The 21,676-nt window shown below is 43.5% G+C and overlaps 1 protein-coding gene across 1 annotated transcript; it reads left to right on the top strand.

The window, feature by feature from the left end:
- Positions 1–3,166: 3,166 nt before the first annotated feature.
- LOC311329917 (histone-lysine N-methyltransferase PRDM9-like) lies at positions 3,167–21,368 on the top strand (the record flags this gene model as incomplete). Its single annotated transcript, XM_084461869.1, has 3 exons — positions 3,167–3,207; positions 19,170–19,357; positions 21,057–21,368. The coding sequence occupies 3 exons, from the start codon at positions 3,167–3,169 to the stop codon at positions 21,326–21,328; spliced, it is 501 nt and encodes a 166-aa protein (XP_084317995.1). The 3' UTR covers positions 21,329–21,368.
- Between the last annotated feature and the right edge of the window lie 308 nt (positions 21,369–21,676).

Raw genomic sequence — 21,676 nt, 5'->3', positions numbered from 1 at the left:
GTGAATACAAAGTTATTCTAAGTGATCATCTTTATCCTATTAATGAAACATATCCAGATGAAATAATTTATTTCAAAACAGCAATCCAGATCCAGATGAAAAGGATTAATTTCAAAACAGCAATCCAGATCCAGATGAAAATGATTTATTTCAAAACAGCAATACACCCATCCACAAAACACAAAATCAGCAAATGTTTTGATTTGAATGAACATGATGTCAATATGTTGTGGCCTTCCAATTAATCCACTTAAAACCTATCTAGCTAGCTACATTACAATATATTACAGTCATTTAGCTGACACTTTTATCCAAAGTAATAATAACAATAATTGCATTTAAAGTAGTTGCCAGAACTCACAAGTGCATCACCTTTCTAAAACAAGTGACTAAGAGCATAATCTAGTGCTGAAGGCAAAGTGAAGAATAGCAAACTAAAAATAGAATAGGTGCTTGATACAGTAATACTCCTGGTAGTACTGTACCTCTTGAAGAGGTGTGTTTTGAGCCTGCAGCGAAAGATGGGCTGCGACTCTACTGTCCTGACGTCAGTGGGTAGTTCATTCCACCACTGTGGGGCCTGGACAGAGAAGAGCCGTGACCGCGTCATTTGACTACAGGGGCCTTGCAGTGACGGGGCAACCAGTCCTCCCGAGGTAGCAGAGTGTAGTGGTCAGGCGGGAGTGTAGGGTTTGATCATGGCCTGGAGGTAGGAGGGAGCTGTTTCTTTCATTGCCCAGCAGGCTAGTACCAGAGTTTTAAACTGGATGTAAGCTGCTACAGGGAATCAGTGTAGAGAACGGAGAAAGGAGGTTGTGTGAAAAAACTTGGGGTGGTTGAATTCCAGGCACAGAGCAGCTTTCTGGACAAGTTCCAGGGGTTTAATGGTTTAAGGTGAATCTTCGCCCCAGTCTGAAGTCCAGAGCGCTCTGGAGCAGGTTTTCATCAAGGACCTCTCTGTGCATTGCTGCATTCATCTTTCCCTCCATCTTGACTAGTCTTCCAGTTCCTGCCGCTGAAAAACATCCCCACAGCATGATGCTGCCACCGCCATGCTTCACTGTACGGATAGAATTAGCCAGGTGATGATACCACCATGCTTCACTGTACGGATAGTATTAGCCAGGTGATGAGTGGTGCCTCGTTTCCTCTAGACATGAAACTTGGCATTCAGGCCAAAGCATTCAATCTTGGTTCCATCAGACCTTAGTTTATTTGTTTCTCATGGTCTGAGAGTCCTTTAGGTGTCTTTTGGTAAACTCAAAGTGGGCTGTCATGTGCCTTTTACTGAGGAGTGGCTTAAGTCTGGCCACTCTACCATAAAGGCCTGATTGGTGGAGTGCTACAGAGATGGTCGTCCTTCTGGAAGGTTCTCCCATCTCCATAGAGGAACGCTGGAGCTCTGTCAGAGTAACCATCGGGTTCTTGGTCACCTCCCTGACCAAGGCCCTTCTCCCCTGATTGCTCAGTTTGGCCAGGCGGCCAGCTCTAGGAAGAGTCCTGGTGGTTCCAACTTCTTCCATTTACAAATTTTGGAGACGACTGTGCTTGTTGGGACCTTCATCAATGCTGCAGAGATTTTTTTTTGTACCCTTCCCCAGATCTGTGCCTCGATACAATCCTGTCTCTGAGTTCTACAGACAATTCCTTTGACTTCATGGCTTGGTTTGTGCTCTGACATGCACTGTCATCTGTGGGACCTCATATATACAGGTGGCTGCCTTTCCAAATCATGTCCAATCAGTTGAATTTACCACAGATGGACTCCAATTAAGTTGTAGAAACATCTCAAGGATGATCAGTGGATCATCACTTAAACCTTTTCGAAACCGTTTGGTCCGTCATGTATACTACCTTGAAACGGATTGATGCTGCGTTTTGCGTTCATTTTGCGCATGTTCAAGACTTGACTAATCAAGGCATGCTCGACAGTTCCGTAGTCAGCTGTTTGTAACCATCGTAACGCAATCACTCACGGCTGCATGCGCGTTCGAAATATTTGTTTCGTTGTCGCATGTAAACATCCAACCAGTTTACTTTGTATCACATACGCTCAAGCTGAAATCAGCTTGAAATCAACCAGATTGAAAAATATTTGTCATGTAAACGCACCTATTGTAAACAAAATAATTTGCTTTGCGTGGGTCATTCTCTATTACGACAAAAGCTAACGTAGCCTAGGCTACTGTACACAACCAAAGAATGGCTGGAAAGAAATGCGCAGCTAAAAGAAAATATGAAGACGAACACAGGACATTTTTTACCCGAGTGGGGAGAGTAATTTTTTCTTCATAGAACGTAATGGTAAGACATTCTGTCTGATATGCCAGACATCATTGGGACATTTCAAAGCCTCAAATCTCGAGCCCAGTCCAGTCCAGTCCAGTCCAGTCCAGTCCAGCCTAACCTAGTCCAGTCCAGCCTAACCCAGCCCAGTCCAGCCCAGCCCAGTTTAGCCTAACCCAGCCCAGTCCAGCCTAACCTAGTCCAGTCCAGCCCAGCCCAGTTTAGCCTAACCCAGCCCAGTCCAGCCTAACCCAGTCCAGCCCAGCCTAACCCAGCCCAGTCCATCCTAACCCAGCCCAGTCCAAAATATATTATGTCAGAAAATATCTTGTTGTATGTATTCATTTTAAATAAATTAACTTTAAATGTATATTTAATGGACAGTAATGTTTTTCTTCTTATTTTAGACTGGGGTGCCTTGGGATTTTAAGTACTTATGAAGGGTGCGGTGACTGAAAAAAAGGTTGAGAAACGCTGGTATATATGGTGTGGCTCTGGGTGGTACCACAGTAATTTTTGTGGCTCTTAGTCTCTGACTGGTTGGCCACCCCTGACCTACACTACTACTTGTTAATCACCTAGGTAGATATAGCAGTGCAGTGTCAGTTAGTCAGTGATGGCCATGCCCTGTAATGCACTTCTCCAAAGTATATCAGTAAACGTCAGTAAATGGATCCGCCGCTGTCCGACCTTGATTATGTAATATAGTACAAGATATTACAATTACATATCCAGAAAAAGGCGTCAGGTAGTTTCCGGTCTCAGGAGGCGGGCTCTAGACCGGGTCTGAACCATAGACATTATAAAGAACTAGACTGGCCACGCCCCCTTTAGACTCGTCCGACGAGACCGCCATGTTACGCAGGGCATCATTTGGAACATGTTACTGTTGGGCTTCAGAGCTGCTTGTCGTTTTGTTCGGTAAGTGACTAGTGACTCTTATTATATTTTAGTATCAGCCTAAATACAGTTAGACTAGCCTTTTAAGGTTTTATACTCAGGCGTTTGCGGGAAGAGAATGGTAGCCTAATATGGGTATAGGCTCAGTGCACCAGCTCCACTACTTCCTGAAAGTCACTTGGCATCTTTATTTCCTGTCCTATATGATTGGATTAAGTGATTAATCAGGTGTGAGGCAGACCCAGCGCACACCTGATTAATCACTTAATCCAATTATATAGGACAGGAAATAAAGATGCCAAATGACTTTCAGGAAGTAGTGGAGCTGGTGCACAGAGCCTATTGTAATGGTAATTATTTACTTATCTCACAATTAAATTGCATAGCTAACTGGTTAGGATAACAGACTAGTCTAGCTGCCCTAAGCTAACATTACACAGATAACATAATTTATTCCACTCACATCGACTATTAACACAGTTTTATATAATGTAGTATCTTGACTTGTTTTATGCGGGTATATAGAGATAGTCCCTCATATAGCTAATTGTCAAACTTGTATTTTGCGGTTTAACAGAATTTGTTCATATTTAGGTAAAATGTCCAGTTGGACTCAAGGATTAACTGATTACATTGTGGGGGTCAAAGGTCAAGGGTCACTGACATCACAAAAGGTGTTTTCGGCCTGCTGAACATGATATCTCAAGAACGGCTTGACAGAATTTGTACATATTCGGCCAAAATGTCCAGTTGGCAGGGCTTAAAAACGAAATTATTTTTCAATCGGTTCGCTCCGAGCAGAACCTGCATATTTAACGTTTCTGTTCTCGTGTTCCGCCACCAGCGTAGCGTTCCTGAACCGGTTAAGAACGAAAAATAACATTCCGTTCACCGTTCCGGGGCTGTTAACCTATTAAGACTCTATAGGCCTACAGTATTTCTTGTAAGGTATAATCAACAAGTCTAGGGTTGTGGTGGCCTTATTGCCAACAATATTAGCCTTGGTGATGTGTGCTGTAGTGAAGCCTTGTTGATTATCTTACAAGAAATACGCAACATTAGTCCTATTCCCGAATGCCCTTAATCCACACCGTAAACAATGTGCAGGTCTATCATTAGTCATCATGATAGCTCATCATCCTTTTAAAAAATATTGCTGCTGCTGCAAGCTATTTTATTCTGTGCCTGTAGGCCTATTGTTTGTTTTTATTTTGTTTTATAATGTTTTGTCATTTATTTATTATGTATTAACTTATGTCTTGCCACCTACCTGTACAGCACTTTGGCTCGACCACAGTCGTTTTTAAATGTGCTCTATAAATCAAATTTGAGTTGAGTTGAGATAGCAAACAAAAATATTCTCTTGTGGCGATACACATTTCAGAGACATCCACCAGACTGCTGCTGCTTGTATGCCTATAAGACAGCAAATATAATTTAGTGCAAAACATTTAATAGGCCTATCTCTTGATCACTAGGCCGATAAAAAGCCCTTACCTGACTGGAAGTTATAGCCATTAAACGGAGCGCTTCGTTAGGCCTACTCGTGGCCTATTCAGACGGCACTAGGCCTATATGGTATAGGCTACGACTGTATCCACACGCTAATAATCTCTAACCATACCATAAACGTCTGAACTAGGCTATGGTGTGTTTGTAATATCTCAATCTCTTCATTTCGCTAAGAAAGCATTTAAGATCCCGACTGTGAAATAACAGATTTAGGGGCCTAGGCTACATTACAAAAACAGGACAAGATGTAGGCTACAAATGTAATAAATTCAATTTTGCCTATTCGGCCATAAAAGGCTCAGCTTTTTTTTTATTTTCTTCTTTAAAAAAAAAAATATTTTAAGCTTTATAGGCCTACTACAAAGAACGAAAAAATAACGTTATTAACCGGTTTTAAAGATTTCAAATTAACGTTTCTGTTCTGGAACAATTAAAGACCATTTTGTTTTCGTTCTTGTTTCAGTTCCTCATAAAATACCGTTTGTTTTCGGTTTTCGTTTCCGTTCCTCGAACCGGTTCGGAGCCTTGCCAGTTGGATTTAATTAGATTATTTGGATTAGATTTTGGTATTCAAATGTCAAAGGTCAGGTCAAACAAAAGGCACTTTTGAATACTAACACTAGCTAGCTAATGCTAACGCTAACAATAAAGCTAGCGCCAGCTAGCTAATGCTAGCTATCTAATGCTAATTAGATACAGCTATTCTAGCTGTAATGCTAGCTAGCATTAGTGTCAGCTAGCATTACAGCTAGAATACCAGCAAGCTAGCGTACACAAGCACCATCCACATCAACACAGGGGCCCTCTCTCAAGACCAACTGAATGTTAACTGCAACTTGCATTGTTGGGCGGAGGCATAGCCGCTACGTGGTTTTTCTAGTTGATACTGGTGCTACTGAGAATCAGGGTTCCCATGGTCATCAAGACGTTAAGTCAAAATCATGGAAAAGTTGTAATTTGTATTGGTAAAAATTAGTGGGAACCCTGGAGAATACACCAGATACAGAGTAGACCTTAACAGTATACTGGCGGGGGAGGCAGGGGGGCTGCATCTATAATCTCTTGGCAAGTCACAATAAAAAACATTTTTGTCGCAATATAAATATACAAGCATTCCAGCTAATCCCAGTGATAGAAAATGCCACTTATGCACAATTACAGGGACTTTCTCCCAGATGATCTAACATCTACCATTACACAGTGAATCTGTGGGATCATTGACGTCGCATAGTGAGATGCCCTGCACAAGATGGCTGCCACGTCGGACGTGAGTCCATTGGAATTCTACAGCACAATGGCCAGTCTAGTTCTTTATAATGTCTATGGTCAAAACTCGCGGGGGCGTGGTTATGGCAGAAGTTGGTTGGTAAAAAAAATCACGCGGTCTGAACAGTGAAACGCGTCATTGTTCCCGGCTTTCACCGATTGGTTAAGAGCATTGAAAAGACTAGCAGTCACGACTGTGTATATAAATTGTGTTCGTAATTTGTGTCTCTCTCTACCTTGGAAACTTTTCACAGTTGAACATTGTTTGTCACGCCTGTAAAGATTCCCCATTGCAAAGATTTTTTCATCCATCTGAAGAACACAAGAGACAAGCTCTTTATTCTTTTTGAGTAAACAAACGTTTCCATCACAACCTACTCAATAGCCTTTCACTGTAGGCTACGACAATCCTCAATTCGGTAAGTTGTATGTTATTTTTTATTTTTGAAAGATTAGAGCGCAGCCGTTTGGGGCTTCGGTTTAGGAAGTGAACTTCGAATGAACAAGGGAGGGTTAGACGACTGTTTTTGAATTTGAGTCCAGGTGAGGGTTACTGTTCTTTTGTTTGTTTGTTTTTTAGTCCAGGGGATCATATACACATTTGAATCGAAAACAGAATAGTTTATTCATCTTTTCGGAATTCAGCAAGCTGTTTTGTATGACCATGTTGAGAGGGAAGCGCGTGAAGCGAACATACCGACATGCGGTCTGTTTTCAGTGAATTTCTCTGTTGCTGGTCGTTGCTGCGTGCGTTCACTTCTTTTATTCTCTGGTGATATTAAGTGGAGAACATGGCCGTATATAGACCTGGGCCGCGTTTCCCAGAGGCATCGTTAAGGCATCGTAGCGCTACGTGCTTCTTAAGAACGTCGTTAGGTCCACCTCTAGGTGGCGATTCGTTTCCCAGAGCCTTCTTAAGCCAAGGTATACCACAGCCAAGGGATACGTTATGAAGGGCGGTCGGACCCCATCGTAAGCTGTCCCTTGGTGATGCGCTCCGGTCATCCCGTTATAGTTTTAGCTCGATTAGAGCAAAATTACACTTTTAAAAAGGAGAGTTGCAATACAGCGCACATCTATCTATCCTACCTGCGCGATTCACATCATTAGTGTACACAAAATACAATTAACTTGAATGATGAAAATAATGTCATGGAGCCTACACAACACATCATGGGAATGTTGTTTTTAAAACTTTTATTGAGCCAAGCAACATATATGGACTATCCATAGCCTAATATAATCCACTTTGTGAACAACAACAACATTTTCTTATGTAAAGGGATAATTTGATGACATGACTTTTCTGGCTGTCTTTATATATTGTCAGACAGATATCCTGGCGAATTGATTAATCCAATGAGGCCATCTAGATGAATAGTCAAATATCCTCACACACGCTACAGAATATTGTAGAAAACCTTCCCAGAACAGTGGAGGCTGTTATAGCTGCACAGGGGGGACCAACTCCATATGATGCCTATTCATTTAGAATGGGATGTCATGAAGGTTCCTGTAGGTGTAATGTGTAGGTGGCCCAATACTGTTGTCCTTAGTGTACTTTGCTAACATATTCACAGTATTTAGTGATCTTACAAATGCTGTTTGTTATATTGTGTGCCTTCTTCAAAACCTCTACTGTTGTAATGTGGCAAGAAACAACAAATATACAGGATAAAGGGAACTTGTTTAATATTGGTTGGGAATAAACATGGGCAGGTTTGTTCTTCAGACTTTTGTCCTGTAACAGGCTGTCTTTTTCCGGGGTGGGGTTGTTAGACCCATGCCCAACCCCCAACCTGGAGGGCCAGTTGTTGCTTTTCGTCTGGCCTCTACCCTGAACCTGCCCGGCATGGTTGAACCTGCTGGAGGATGACCCCCCACCAATATAGCCTTCATGGTCATGGAGGCACACAAGCCTTCCCACCACGACAAGGTAGCAACACGTAGGAAGGATGAGTGGTGTTGTGAGTGTATGTAGTGTGTGCGCGCAGTGTACACAGTGGTGTGTGTGCAGTGTGTGGTAAGTGTATGTAGTGTGTGTGGTGAGTGTGTGCAGTGTGTGGTAAGTGTATGTAGTGTGTGGTGAGTGTGTGGTAAGTGTATGTAGTGTGTGTGATGAGTGTGTGCAGTGTGTGGTAAGTGTATGTAGTGTGTGTGGTGAGTGTGTGCAGTGTGTCTCTGGCATCTGCATCATCTGCAAGGGAGGAAAATTCAATTAGCGACACTGAATGGAATGCATGCAGTGTGGGAATAGACAGAGTATACAAAATACACACTTAGCCTACCTGGAGTTGGCAGAATGATGGGCACTGATATGGAGGGCCAAACAAACTGTGCCTCCGCTAGGGCCTGCTGCCTGTTCTGCAGGTCCAGCCTCTCACGCTGCACAGCCAGCCTCTGCCTCCCCACCTCCAGGAGCTCCTCACTGCAGTCGCACCTCGCATCCGTGGTGTTCAGCTGCCTCTCACGGGGGGCGGGGGAGGGGGACGTCATGGGGTGTGTGGGGGGTGGGGGGAGAGCGTGTCGACGGGGTGGAGCGGTCTGACCGTGCTGGGGTCTCCTCTCCAGAGAACTGGGAGGCTTGGGGTGATTCAGCTGAGGGCTGGGAGGCTTGGGGTGATTCAGCTGAGGGCTGGGAGGCTTGGGGTGACTCAGCTGAGGGCTGGGAGGCTTGGGTTGATTCAGCTGAGGGCTGGGAGGCTTGGGGTGACTCAGCTGAGGGCTGGGAGGCTTGGGGTGACTCCGCTGAGGGCTGGGAGGCTTGGGGTGACTCAGCTGAGGGCTGGATGTTGGAGGGGCCCTCTCCAGACTCCAAATCAAGGCCACCAGTGATGCCTTGGGAGGCTGTGAGGCCGATGATCGAGAGGGCCTTCTCCTCCTCCGGGGTGAGGGAAGGCACGGTGCTCTGCCTCTAGGCGCACCTCAAGGTATACCTTGAGAAGCGTCGTAGCGCGGAGAAGTTCGGCGAATCTGGGAAACGCGGCCTCAGGTGGTGGATTGAATCACTGCTGATTGAGTTAAAGTGGGAACCGTAACAAAACGGTGCACACCGGTTTATAGATTGGCCCAGGTGCAGGCTGTGTCTATATGGTAGGCTATACCAGACTGCCCTCTAGTGGTGCCTACTGTACAGAATAAAATAACGTTATAACTATTATAATATTTGCTATGTGTAAAATAAGTATGAGTAGCCTACAGGTACATTGGAATTCTTGTAATCGCTTGTCCTTACAGTGTCAGTACAAACCAGTTCCTCAGTCCAGTCCTAGGTACTCCACTAGACGTAAAGGTTCCCAAATTGACAATTTACATTACTATCTGTAATCTATCAGTATCATCCTCATCTACTTACCCCATCCCTTCCCTATTTATCCCAACCGATGACTGTTTGTGTCCATGACATAGTCAGTGCAATTAAATAACATGGGTGTGTTATGTACATAGCTAGAATAAATAATCCTGGGGTTGAACTATGACCAAAAAACTAAACTGCTAAATCAATACTCCTTCCATAGTAGCATAACTGTAGTCATGTTCATTTTGAATAAAAAATGGCATGAGTGCATGTATTTATATAATTAATTTATTGTTTAATACTACTAGTGGTGGTGTGTGTGTGTGTGTGTGTGTGTGTGTGTGTGTGTGTGTGTGTGTGTGTGTGTGTGTGTGTGTGTGTGTGTGTGTGTGTGTGTGTGTGTAGTGGTGAGGGAGGGGTGAGGGGGGATTGGTTTGGCTACACCCTTCCATCCCCCAGTACAGACTGCCCTCTGGGGAGCTGAAGAAAGCAGTCAGCTTGTCACAGAGGTGCCAGGTGGTATAGTCTGGTGAGGACTGCATTACATTTACATTACATTACAATCATTTAGCAGACACTTTTATCCAAAGCGACTAACAATAATAGCATTAACGTAGGAAAAGCCAATGTACTACTACTTGCCAGAACTCACAAGTGCATCTTCTCTCCAAAACAAGTGACTAAGAGCATAATCTAGTGCTGAAGGCAAAGTTCAAGAATAGCAATCTAAAGTACAGTGCAATACAATAAAATACAATAAGTGCTTAGGAGGGAGGATTGTTGTAGTACTTCTTGAAGAGATGAGTTTTGAGCCTGCGACGAAAGATGGGCAGCGACTCTGCTGTCCTGACATCAGTGGGCAGCTCATTCCACCACTGTGGGGCCAGGACAGAGAAGAACCATGACCGTGTCGATCGACCGCAGGGGCCTCGGAGTGACGGGGAAACCAGTCGCCCTGAGGTAGCAGAGCGTAGCGGTCGGGAGGGGGTGTAGGGTTTGACCATGGCCTGGAGGTAGGAGGGGGCTGTTCCTTTCATTGCCCTGTAGGTTAGTGCCAGAGTTTTAAACTGGATGCGAGCCGCTACAGGGAGCCAGTGTAGGGAACGGAGGAGGGAAGTTGTGTGAGAGAACTTGGGGTGGTTGAACACCAGGCGAGCAGCAGCTTTCTGGACAAGTTCCAGAGGTTTAATGGCTGACGCTGGGGCCCCAGCGAGGAGGCAGTTGCAGTAGTCCAGGCGGGAGATGACCAGGGCCTGGATGAGTACCTGCACCGTTTCATCAGTGAGGAAAGGGCGAATCCTCCTGATGTTGTAGAGCATGAATCTGCAGGAGCGTGTGATGGATGTGACATGTGCGGAAGACGACAGTTGGTTATCTAGGGTCACAACCAGATTCCTCGCAGTCTGAGTCGGGGTCACCACTGTGTCTTCAATGGTGATGGCCAGGTACCGGTGCGGGCAGCCCTTCCCCGGAAGGAACAGCAGCTCAGTCTTGTCCAGATTGAGCTTGAGGTGATGTGTCGTCATCCACTCCGAGCTATGCGTGTCTCCACTGCCTGGTGGTATAGGCTGGTGAGGAGAGCCAGATAGTATTAATGGGTTTCAAATGTAGTCCTAGACCTGCCATGTTGGGGACCCAACACAGGTTTTTCAAATGAATGAATTAGTTCTACTGCATAGGATTCTATGCAGTCGAGCCAATCGGATAAATTGAAACACCTGCGTTGGTCCCCAATATGGCAGGTCTAGGACTACATTTGAAACCCATGAATAGGCTGGTTAGGAGGACTGCCAGGTGGTATAGGCTGGTGAGGAGGACTGCCAGGTGGTATAGGCTGAAGGAGGACTGCCAGGTGGTATAGACTGAAGGAGGACTGCCAGGTGGTATAGGCTGGTGAGGACTGCCAGGTGGTATAGACTGGTGAGGAGGACTGCCAGGCTGGTGAGGGACTGCCAAGTGGTGTAGGCTGGAGAGGAGGGCTTGGTTTGCCTACACCCATCCTGCCAGGCCAAACTGCCCTCTGGGGAGCTGAAGTATGCAGCCAGCTTGTCACAGAGAATGTAGGCATCCCTGGGTCCTCTGTTACACCCAAGTATCTGTTTTGAAGGAAAAGGGACAAAACAATATCAATAGTAAATATTTAGCTTGTGTGGGAGAAAGGTTGTATGTGTTTTAATAAATCAAGAATAATATTACCTGCATATAGGCTACACTGCTAAAATGTTGTAGGTATATGGCATTATGTGGCATGCTCATTGATACTTGCATATCTTATACATAGCCTAATTTGCCTACTAACATTTGTTAACTATGTTCTTACTGTTGCCAACTTGAAAACAAACACACCAACTGCGGTTGGTGCATATTACTAATCTGTTCACCAGATGTTCTTGTTGGCTACAATGTTTTTCCTACTTGAAAACAGAAACTCAAACACTGCGGTTGATGCATAGCCAAACGTTAGGCTACATATTAGCCTACTAACGTCTGTTAACTATGTAGCACTAGCTACGTTATGAGTGCCAGATACAATGTTTTGCCATAAAATGTTGCCTGCTTGAAAACACACTCAAACACTGCGGTTGGTGCATAACACAACGCTACATAGCCTATACTAACGTCTGTTAACTACGTTATGTAACATAACATATATACATAAAGTCTGTTAACTATGTTATCTAGACTAACGTTAGCACAATGTTGCGAGTGCCAGATAGGCTAGCTACAATGTTTTGCCACAATGTTGCCTACTGAAACGGACACAAAAATGGTTATGTGACTGATACAGACAGCATCAAAGTAATTGTTTCTGAAAGATACTAAATCACTTGTAAGGCTATAGCTTAGCTACTATCACCATTATTTTATTGAAGAAATTGTAAGATTAACTTACCCATTGCGAGGTTGTTGGCATTTGTCATTTACTGATCAATTGGGATTTGTTTTTTTTAAAGTGCACTAGAAAATGCGTCGAATGTCGCAGCCTGTGTGCGGGGCTAGCCGGACACAGCGCCGTGCGCCGTCGTAAGACATTGTGGCGGATGCGGTCTGCGGGGGGCTTCAGACGACTGTTTTTGAATTTGAGTCCAGGAGAGGGTTACTGTTCTTTTTAATTTGAGTCCAGGGGAGGGTCATATAGCTACACATTTGAATCAAAAACAGAATAGTTTATTTATCTTTTCGGAATTCAGCAAGCTGTTTTGTATGACCATGTTGAGAGGGAAGCGCGTGAAGCGAACATACCGACAAGCGGTCTGTTTTCAGTGAATTTCGCTGTTGCTGGTCATTGCTGCGTGCGTTCACTTCTTTTATTCGCTGGTGACATTAAGTGGAGAGCATGGCCGTATAACGTAATTCATAAGCAAATCTAGAGGCCACCACCTGTGCTGACTCAAAAAGAATTGCTGATGTGACCGGTTTGGTCTTGTAGCCTACGCATGCGTTTCTGCATTGTGTATTAAATAGCTGGACCACTTCTTGCTGCTGAAGGCTGATTTATTCTGGATAGAATAAACACACACATAGTTATACATTTGCACTGAGGCTGGTCAGGCATCAGATGGACCGCCAGCAACTGAGGTTTACATGTTGCTATACAATTACTGTAATAAAGTCAAGGATGATACACTCTCAAAGTTATTTACTCTTTATTGCATTCTGCACTTAACCACCAGAATGCGTAGTAATGGAGTCTGATCTCCTTGCTGAACGTTACTTCCGGTCCCCCTCTACATTAAGCCCCTCTCCTTATATCACCTGACTGCCTGACTGAATATAACATACAACATGAATCAGAACATTACAACATTCCTCCCCCCATAGTCTACAAAAATCCTTCTTTAATGTGCTGAACAAATTCACTTAAGACTAGTCTGATTCTACGAGGGGATTATTCTGCCCCTGCTACCACTTAGTCCTTGAGATACGTGGGTGCCTGTCTAACTCTCACTGGGTAACAATTTCCCAAAACCCCAATGTCTGGAGGCCCCGGTGCCACTGCATCTGGTGCTGGATTCTCTAGTTCTGCTGGCGGCACCAGTATGCCTGGATCCTCTGCTTCTTGTGGCGGTGCCCATACTACCTTGTGTGCCTGATTTTCTAGTTCTTGCTCTGCTGTGTCCACAGGAACACTCTCCTCTTAGAGACAGGGGTCAGCCAGGTTGTGATCATAACATGGCCGTATCTGATCCTGATGTCGTCTCACCAGTTTCCCATCCAGTGTTTTCACTCTCCAAGAGACTGGACCGGTCCTCTCTATAAGTTGCCGGAATCCACTTCTGGCCTGAGTATCCCCTCACATAGACTGAATCAGACACTTGTAAATAGCGAGGGACGCACCTGATCTAGCCGAGTCCTGATCCTGCGGTTCATGAGCAGCTCAGCTGGCGTGGCTCCCGTGGTGGTCTGGGGGGTTGATCTGTACTTGAACAGGAACCTGGATAGCTTTGTCTCCAGACTACCTTCCCCCATCTTCTTGAGTCCCTCCTTGACCACCCGCACTGCCCACTCTGCACAGCCATTTGAGGACGGGTGGTATGGTGCTGTTGTGACATGCTGTATGTCATTCTTTTGTAGGAAGTTCTTGAACTCTGCACTGACCAGACTAGGCCCATTATCACTGACAATCACTGCAGGGGTGGCAAAAATGCTTCTCAGTCTCTCGATAGTCATTGATGAAGTGATAGACGACATTGGGTGAGCCTCGATCCATTTTGAATAGGCATCTACGACGATGAGGAGCATCTTCCCCAGTACAGCGAGGTGTGGGATGCCTTTACTCTCTCCCAGGAGGTCCAGCAGCGGTTTGTGGTCTGTCACAATGGTGCAGTGTTTCCCAAACAGATACTGGTGGAATTTCTTAAAGGAGTAGTAAAGGGAAAAATCATGTTTAGCCCTGTTTTAAGGTTACTTATGATCATATACAATGGTTCAGATCAAAAAGTTGACAAAACTAGCACTTTTGAGAAAGTGTGATAATTGCTCTACCACCGTTTTGGTCATACAGTGGATGTGGGTGAGCACTGTGGAAAATCATTCAAAAAATGTTAAACTCTTGTATATGATCATTAGTAACCTTAATACAGGGCTGAACATGATTTTTCCCTTTACTACTCCTTTAAAGTTACCCAATGTAGTTTTTGACCATTAAAAAGTACGAAAATTGTGTACTACGTCATTGCGTCAATACGAGGAGCACATAATAGTGACGTTTCACACATCTTTGTGGTTTTCAAAACATTAGCTTTATATCATTTTCCGAAGAAATTACAAGGTAGGAAAGACATTCAAGTGATTCATCATGTTTATTAGACTACAAGGAAGTAGTACAGTAGGACCCCACTTATCCGAACCCAACGGGACCGAAGGTCGTTCGTATCTCTGAAATGTCCGGATAACTGAAAAGTATGTTAAAATGCACCAAATTCAATAAGTGGTATACTTGTTTCATATAGACTCATAATACACCGAAAAATACCCTCAATTACTTGTGAAAATGCATCAAAATTGCAATCAAATAGCCAACTAAACTCATATAGCCTATCCTATAATAAAATAAACGAATTTCCACTTGAGTGCGTGCTTTGATCAAATACAGTACTTCGTACGACTCGTTTGCGTTTTGTTCTCGACATTTTCCCGCTTTAAAGTAACAAAGAAATGAAACGTGACAATAGGCTACAGCCTACAGGCAACATGTAGGTCTACATGCATTTCAGTTTTTATTCACAGTAGGATACAGTACATGTTTACTATGACAGATTTAAGTACAGTACTGTAATGAAAATCCCAACAGTAACCAGATAGCAGGCTAAAAAAAAAGAAATTTCACAATACCCAATCTCACACAATACCACACAGTCCAGTGTCTCCTTGTTCTGATGTATTCCAAATTAATCTCTCCAACACAGGATTTGAGCGACATCAAAAGCTGTTTATTCCAGAAGGGTTAACATACAAAAGACGATGGCATAAAGTCTAATGTACACTTGACCTCTCTGTATGCTGTCTGAACTCAAATTAAAGCATTGGTCTCGTTGCAACGTTCTTATGGTTCGGGTGTCCCCCCCCCCTCGTCTCTTCTCCGATAAGACTGTCTTTCTCGTCTCTTCTGTGGCCTTGTTTGGTCAAGATAAGCTACGCCGCCTCAGCGCTAACCACAACAATTGCTGTTTAGCACAGAATGTACCAGCCCTAAGGATGTCGTCTTTATCTCATAAGTCTATGGAAGAGGGACACCGTTTTTTCTTACAGAACACACCAGCTACAGCCATACTCAGAGGTCGATCATAATAATTTAGAAATAGCTAACAGGATCAGATTAAATCAATATTTCTTTGAAAATCTGCCAGATTCAACACATCTGCTACGGAATGAATTCCTTTTTCGTTGATCCTGTATCCCAGGTACACCACCTCTGGTGCCATGAAGACACATTTCTCTCTCCTATGCCTGGGGCTGATGACACCCCATAGGGTAGCCTGGTGTACTGGTATAAACCGCGATGGGTGATAATTGTTGTGAACTTCTTACATTCTTCATCCCGTGGGAGTTGCTAGTATGCCTGAGACATGTCTAGTTTGGTGAATGTCTGTCCCCCCCCAGTACTGCCAACAAGTCCTCAGTTTTTGGAATTGGGTAGTTATCTATCTTAGACACTGGATTCACGGTAACTTTATAGTCCCCACATATTCTAGTTGTTTTGTCTGGTTTAAGTATAGGAACTATGGGAGCGGCCCACTCGGAAACTCACAGGCTCTATGATGCCTTCCTTCTCTAATCTAACCAACTCTGTCTCAACTTTGTCCTTGAGGGCATATGGCAGAGGCCTGGCTTTGAAATACCTTGGCTTGGCCTCGGGGTCAACAGAGATCTTTGCTGTAGCTCCCACTAAACTGCCCAGCTCACCTTAAACACCTCTCCGTGTTGTGAGAGTAGCTCACTCAACTCCTGCTGCTGACCTGTATGTAGTCTGAAAATGGCCCTCCAGTCTAGCCTAATGGCCTCTAGCCAATTTATCCCCAAGAGATTTGGCTCTTACCACTATCAATGGCAACTGTCTGGTCTGCCCCTTGTAACGGACTTGTGTGTACATCTTGCCTAGCACCCCTACACTATCTCTGGTGTACATATACAGCTTTGTTCTTGTATGGTGGAGTTTCCCCCCTCCCATCTTCCTGTATGTTTTCTCATTCACTATAGTCAGGCTTGCCCCAGTGTCTACTTCAAACTCAATGTTGCATCCATTCACTGCCATCTGCTCTCTGTATGGCTCTACTCTTTTTTCATCATCGATATTGTACATCATGTGGGCATACTCCTCTTCCTCTTCTTCCAGTCTGTGGCGCGCTATGGTTTCTACCATACGGACTTGTGGTCACGATTGATCAGATAGCTGGTTGGCTTGGTTCCACGATTGAAAATCTTCAATCAGTATCCCTGCACACCGCACTGATCACTATACATATACACACTGTACATACAAACTTTAAAGTTACCATTTAAATACATTTGTAAATATTACACTTACTTATTCATTCAATTCAACCATAACATTTCTGTGACCTTTTGGGATGTTTGCTTTGGCATTGTAAATGTATGTTTCCCATTCCAATAAAGCCCTTTGAATTGAAGTAAAATATAGAAGACATACAGATAGTTATCCATTCATACTTGGATGGATGGATGGATAGATGGACAGGGATTTGTTAGTTAAAATGTGCTTTACTGAGACGGGAAGCACAGGGTGTAATCTTAGCAGTCTCAATATGCTCTCCTGTGAAATGTATCGCAATCCCAATATTTGTACATGTTTGGCATGGCTTGGACTTGAGCATTCCCCTGGCACTTGTTTTCACTGCTCCCACAGAGGACTATGTGCAAGTCATGCCAGATGCCTACAAATAGATGGACTTTGCGCGTGTAAACTGTAGAATAATTAGGCATTACAATAAGGTGAAGAAATATGAACACATGCTCATTTCTCAGATTTCCAGAATCTATTTGGCTGCGCTCACTCTATATTGTTAGAAGTAGGCCTAGGCTATATTGATAGAAGTAGGCCTAGGCTATATTGATAGAAGTAGGCCTAGGCTATATTGATAGAAGTAGGTCTAGGCTATATTGATAGAAGTAGGCCTTATCTATATTGTTAGAAGTAGGCCTAATCTATATTGTTAGAAGTAGGCCTAGGCTATATTGATAGAAGTAGGCCTAATCTATATTGTTAGAAGTAGGCCTAATCTATATTGATAGAAGTAGGCCTAGGCTATATTGATAGAAGTAGGCCTAGGCTATATTGATAGAAGTAGGCCTAATCTATATTGTTTGAATTAGGCCTAATCTATATTGTTAGAAGTAGGCCTAGGCTATATTGATAGAAGTAGGCCTAATCTATATTGTTAGAAGTAGGCCTAATCTATATTGATAGAAGTAGGCCTAATCTATATTGATAGAAGTAGGCCTAGGCTATATTGATAGAAGTAGGCCTAGGCTATATTGTTAGAAGTAGGCCTAGGCTATATTGATAGAAGTAGGCCTAGGCTATATTGTTAGAAGTAGGCCTAATCTATATTGTTAGAAGTAGGCCTAATCTATATTGTTAGAAGTAGGCCTAATCTATATTGTTAGAAGTAGGCCTAATCTATATTGTTAGAAGTAGGCCTAATCTACATTGTTAGAAGTAGGCCTAATCTATATTGTTAGAAGTAGGCCTAGGCTATATTGATACTAGGCCTAATCTATATTGTTAGAAGTAGGCTGGGACTGACTGCCCCCCTGATCAAAAAGTCAAACTGCGCATATGAACATCATGTCACTAGAGAGACAGAAACAGCAGGATCCAGAGATGGTAAGGGACTGTGGTAGAACTAACAGAAGGAAGTTCATAGAGAAGCAACTAGAAATGAATCCAGAGGCCTATAAACAATGAGATGCAAATAAAAAGGCTATGTTAAGGGAAAGACTTCATGAACAATTAAACAGGACAACAATAGGCAGGCTTTTTAGAGATCGTGTCATCTTTGATGATCTTTGCATGTGTAAACTGTAGAATAATTAGGCATTACAATCAGGTGAAGACTTGTGGTCACGATTGATCAGATAGCTGGTTGGCTTGGTTCCACGATTGAAAATCTTCAATCAGTATCCCTGCACACCGCACTGATCACTATACATATACACACTGTACATACAAACTTTAAAGTTACCATTTAAATACATTTGTTAATATTACACTTACTTATTCATTCAATTCAACCATAACATTTCTGTGACCTTTTGGGATGTTTGCTTTGGCATTGTAAATGTATGTTTCCCATTCCAATAAAGCCCTTTGAATTGAAGTAAAATATAGAAGACATACAGATAGTTATCCATTCATACTTGGATGGATGGATGGATAGATGGACAGGGATTTGTTAGTTAAAATGTGCTTTACTGAGACGGGAAGCACAGGGTGTAATCTTAGCAGTCTCAATATGCTCTCCTGTGAAATGTATCGCAATCCCAATATTTGTACATGTTTGGCATGGCTTGGACTTGAGCATTCCCCTGGCACTCGTTTTCACTGCTCCCACGGAGGACTATGTGCAAGTCATGCCAGATGCCTACAAATGGATGGACTTTGCGCGTGTAAACTGTAGAATAATTAGGCTTTACAATCAGGTGAAGAAATATGAACTAATGCTAATTTCTCATATTTCCAGAATCCATTCTGCTGCTCTCACTCAAAATAAACCATCTCTCCAGTCTTGAAAGTTTCCCTCCATCCCTTCCTCCCTCCATACAGTCAGTCCCTACATCTCACCCACTTTTTCTCCCTCCCTCTCTTCCTTCATCCTTCCTTCCTCCCGTCTCTCCCTCCCTCACCTGTTTGTTCTTTATGAAACCACCCCCCACTCTCCCCCAGGTATGTGAACTGTGCCCGTACTGAGGAAGAGCAGAACCTGGTAGCGTTTCAGTACCGTGGAGGGATCCTGTTTCGCTGCTGTCGGCTGCTGGCTGTCGGGGAGGAGCTGCTGGTCTGGTACGGACAGGAGTACCGATACAATAGCATCTCCTTCAACTACGTCTGGGAAGAAAAGTGCACCGCTAGAGGTATCTGTCCTCAACTCTTCTTCCCTCTTGTCTTCTCCATCTCTCTCTCATCCACCTCTTTCCTTAAAGCTGAAAGAACAAGAGGTCTGCTGGTCATAATAATATGCCACGTTTTGGTGCTTGAAATCCGGCGATGCGTTCTAGTGTAATAGGCAGATCTGGAGGCCTTTGGAAAAAAACTATAGGAATAGGGCTACACTGTAACGCTGTATTCACTTCACCTTATAACAATCAGATTATTCATGAGTTTGAGCTACATAGTATCTTACTGTATACTATAGTTAATCAGACGAGCAGATAATATCGTAGGAGGAATTTCACTGTATTCCATGTTTGCAGGTTCCACCCAAAAAGAAGACATTTCAAATCATAACCTACACAAGAGTAGACACCTCAATTATCTTGTTAAAAGAAAAGTAACTGGCAAAAAGTTTTCTTGTTAATAGCCTTTGCGGTGCGGTTTAAAATAGCCTACTATTTTAAACCGCACCACAGATATGAGCAAACATGATTTAGGGTACCTATTAGGCCAGTAAAAGCAGATGTTTGCTCTTGCAAAAGAACCCTTCAAATATGTTGTACAGTTTAATCTGGAATAATATTCTGAAGTCAGATCTGTAATCATTCTACAAGCAATTGGTTTATTCGGGTGAACCAATGAGTGCGTTTACATGCACTCAATAAACCTTCTTTAAACGGAATATTGACAATGGCCATGTAAACATCAATAAACCGTTTGAATAAACGGAATATGGGCATATTCCGAATATAAAAAAACAGAATAAGTCCCCTAGTTTATTCCTTTTCCAAACCGAATATTGGGTCATGTATACGCTTATCGGTTTATTCCCACCAAAAGGAACATGAATTTGTGCTCTGCGCATGTTTTATTCGCAAGGAATCTAGATTGCTGAACTAACGTAAGCCATTCTCAAAATGCAATACAACACAAATCTATAGTATATTTCATATGTAGGCCTACAGTTTATTTTATTCCGCTAGAGGTATCTGTCCTCAACTCTTCTTCCCTCTGTCTTCTCCATCTCTCTCTCATCCACCTCTTTCCTTAAAGCTGAAAGAACAAGAGGTCTGCTGGTCATAATAATAACCGCTGTCCAAGTAGCTCTCCTCTACCGTCCTTCCTCTCCTCTGTCTTTTTCCCATGGTGCCAGCCAGCAGGCAAGACATGGGCATACAGCGTGAAATTCAGGACATTCATGGATGCAAAGATACAGAGGGCACTATGTCATGAACTGCAATGGTGCCTGTGCAAATCACTGTTGTGAGGAACGCAAATTGCCAATATTATGCAGGCACACTTGCTCAGAACAAAATGGAATGCTGTTAGTTGCCATGGAACATGGTAGCTTGACTTATCTTTAGGAGTGCTAGCTTACTCTAGCTATCTAAGGTAGCTATTGCCGTGGGCTTCAATGCATTCATGCTTGTTTTCTCTCCTTTCTCCTCTTTTCTTTTTCTCACTCCTCTCTCTCCTCTGTCGCTCTCCTTCACTCGAGCTCAGCCAGAGGAACCTCTTACATATCTTTCTCTCTCCTGTCCTCAATCTGAAGTTGTGGTGTCGTCGTGTTTCGCCCCCCACTAGTTACATACGTATAAACACTCTATACAGTATTTGCACTTTTAATACAGGTGTGAGAATCCTTTTTAATGTTTGTCTCTTTCTCTTTCACTCTCCCAGGAGTGATGTCAGACTTGTCCAAGACTCAGGTGTTCTCCTGCTATGTGTGCCCATTCACCTACACCTCCCAGATCTGCCTCAACAAGCACCTCAAGAGGAGCCATGACAACCTCTACGTCTCTCTCTTTCGTCTATCGAGCAGACAGATCCGACCAGAGATTCTCTCCTCCTCCTCCTCTCAATCACTCCCTATCACCACCTCCAACACCCCCCTCACCCCAGCTCCCGCCCAGAGACAGAGACACAGACAAGCCAAGACCGTACCACTGTGAACAGTGTGGAAAGAACTTCACTACGTTAGAACATTTTAAGAAACACCAGCTTGTTCATACAGGAGAGAAGCCATACCACTGTGACCAGTGTGGAAAGAACTTCACTAGGTCAGAACATTTAAAGACACACCAGCGTGTTCATACAGGAGAGAAGCCATACCACTGTGACCAGTGTAGAAAGAACTTCACTACGTCAGGAGAGTTAAAGACACACCAGCGTGTTCATACAGGAGAGAAGCCATACCACTGTGACCAGTGTGGGAAGAACTTCATTGCCTCTGGAAAGTTAAAGATACACCAGCTTGTTCATACAGGAGAGAAGCCATACCACTGTGACCAGTGTGGGAA

Source organism: Borostomias antarcticus, assembly GCF_949987555.1.
Source record: "Borostomias antarcticus genome assembly, chromosome: 1".
Classification (NCBI taxonomy): Eukaryota; Metazoa; Chordata; class Actinopteri; order Stomiiformes; family Stomiidae; genus Borostomias; species Borostomias antarcticus.
This window is presented reverse-complemented; position numbering and strand designations above follow the sequence as displayed.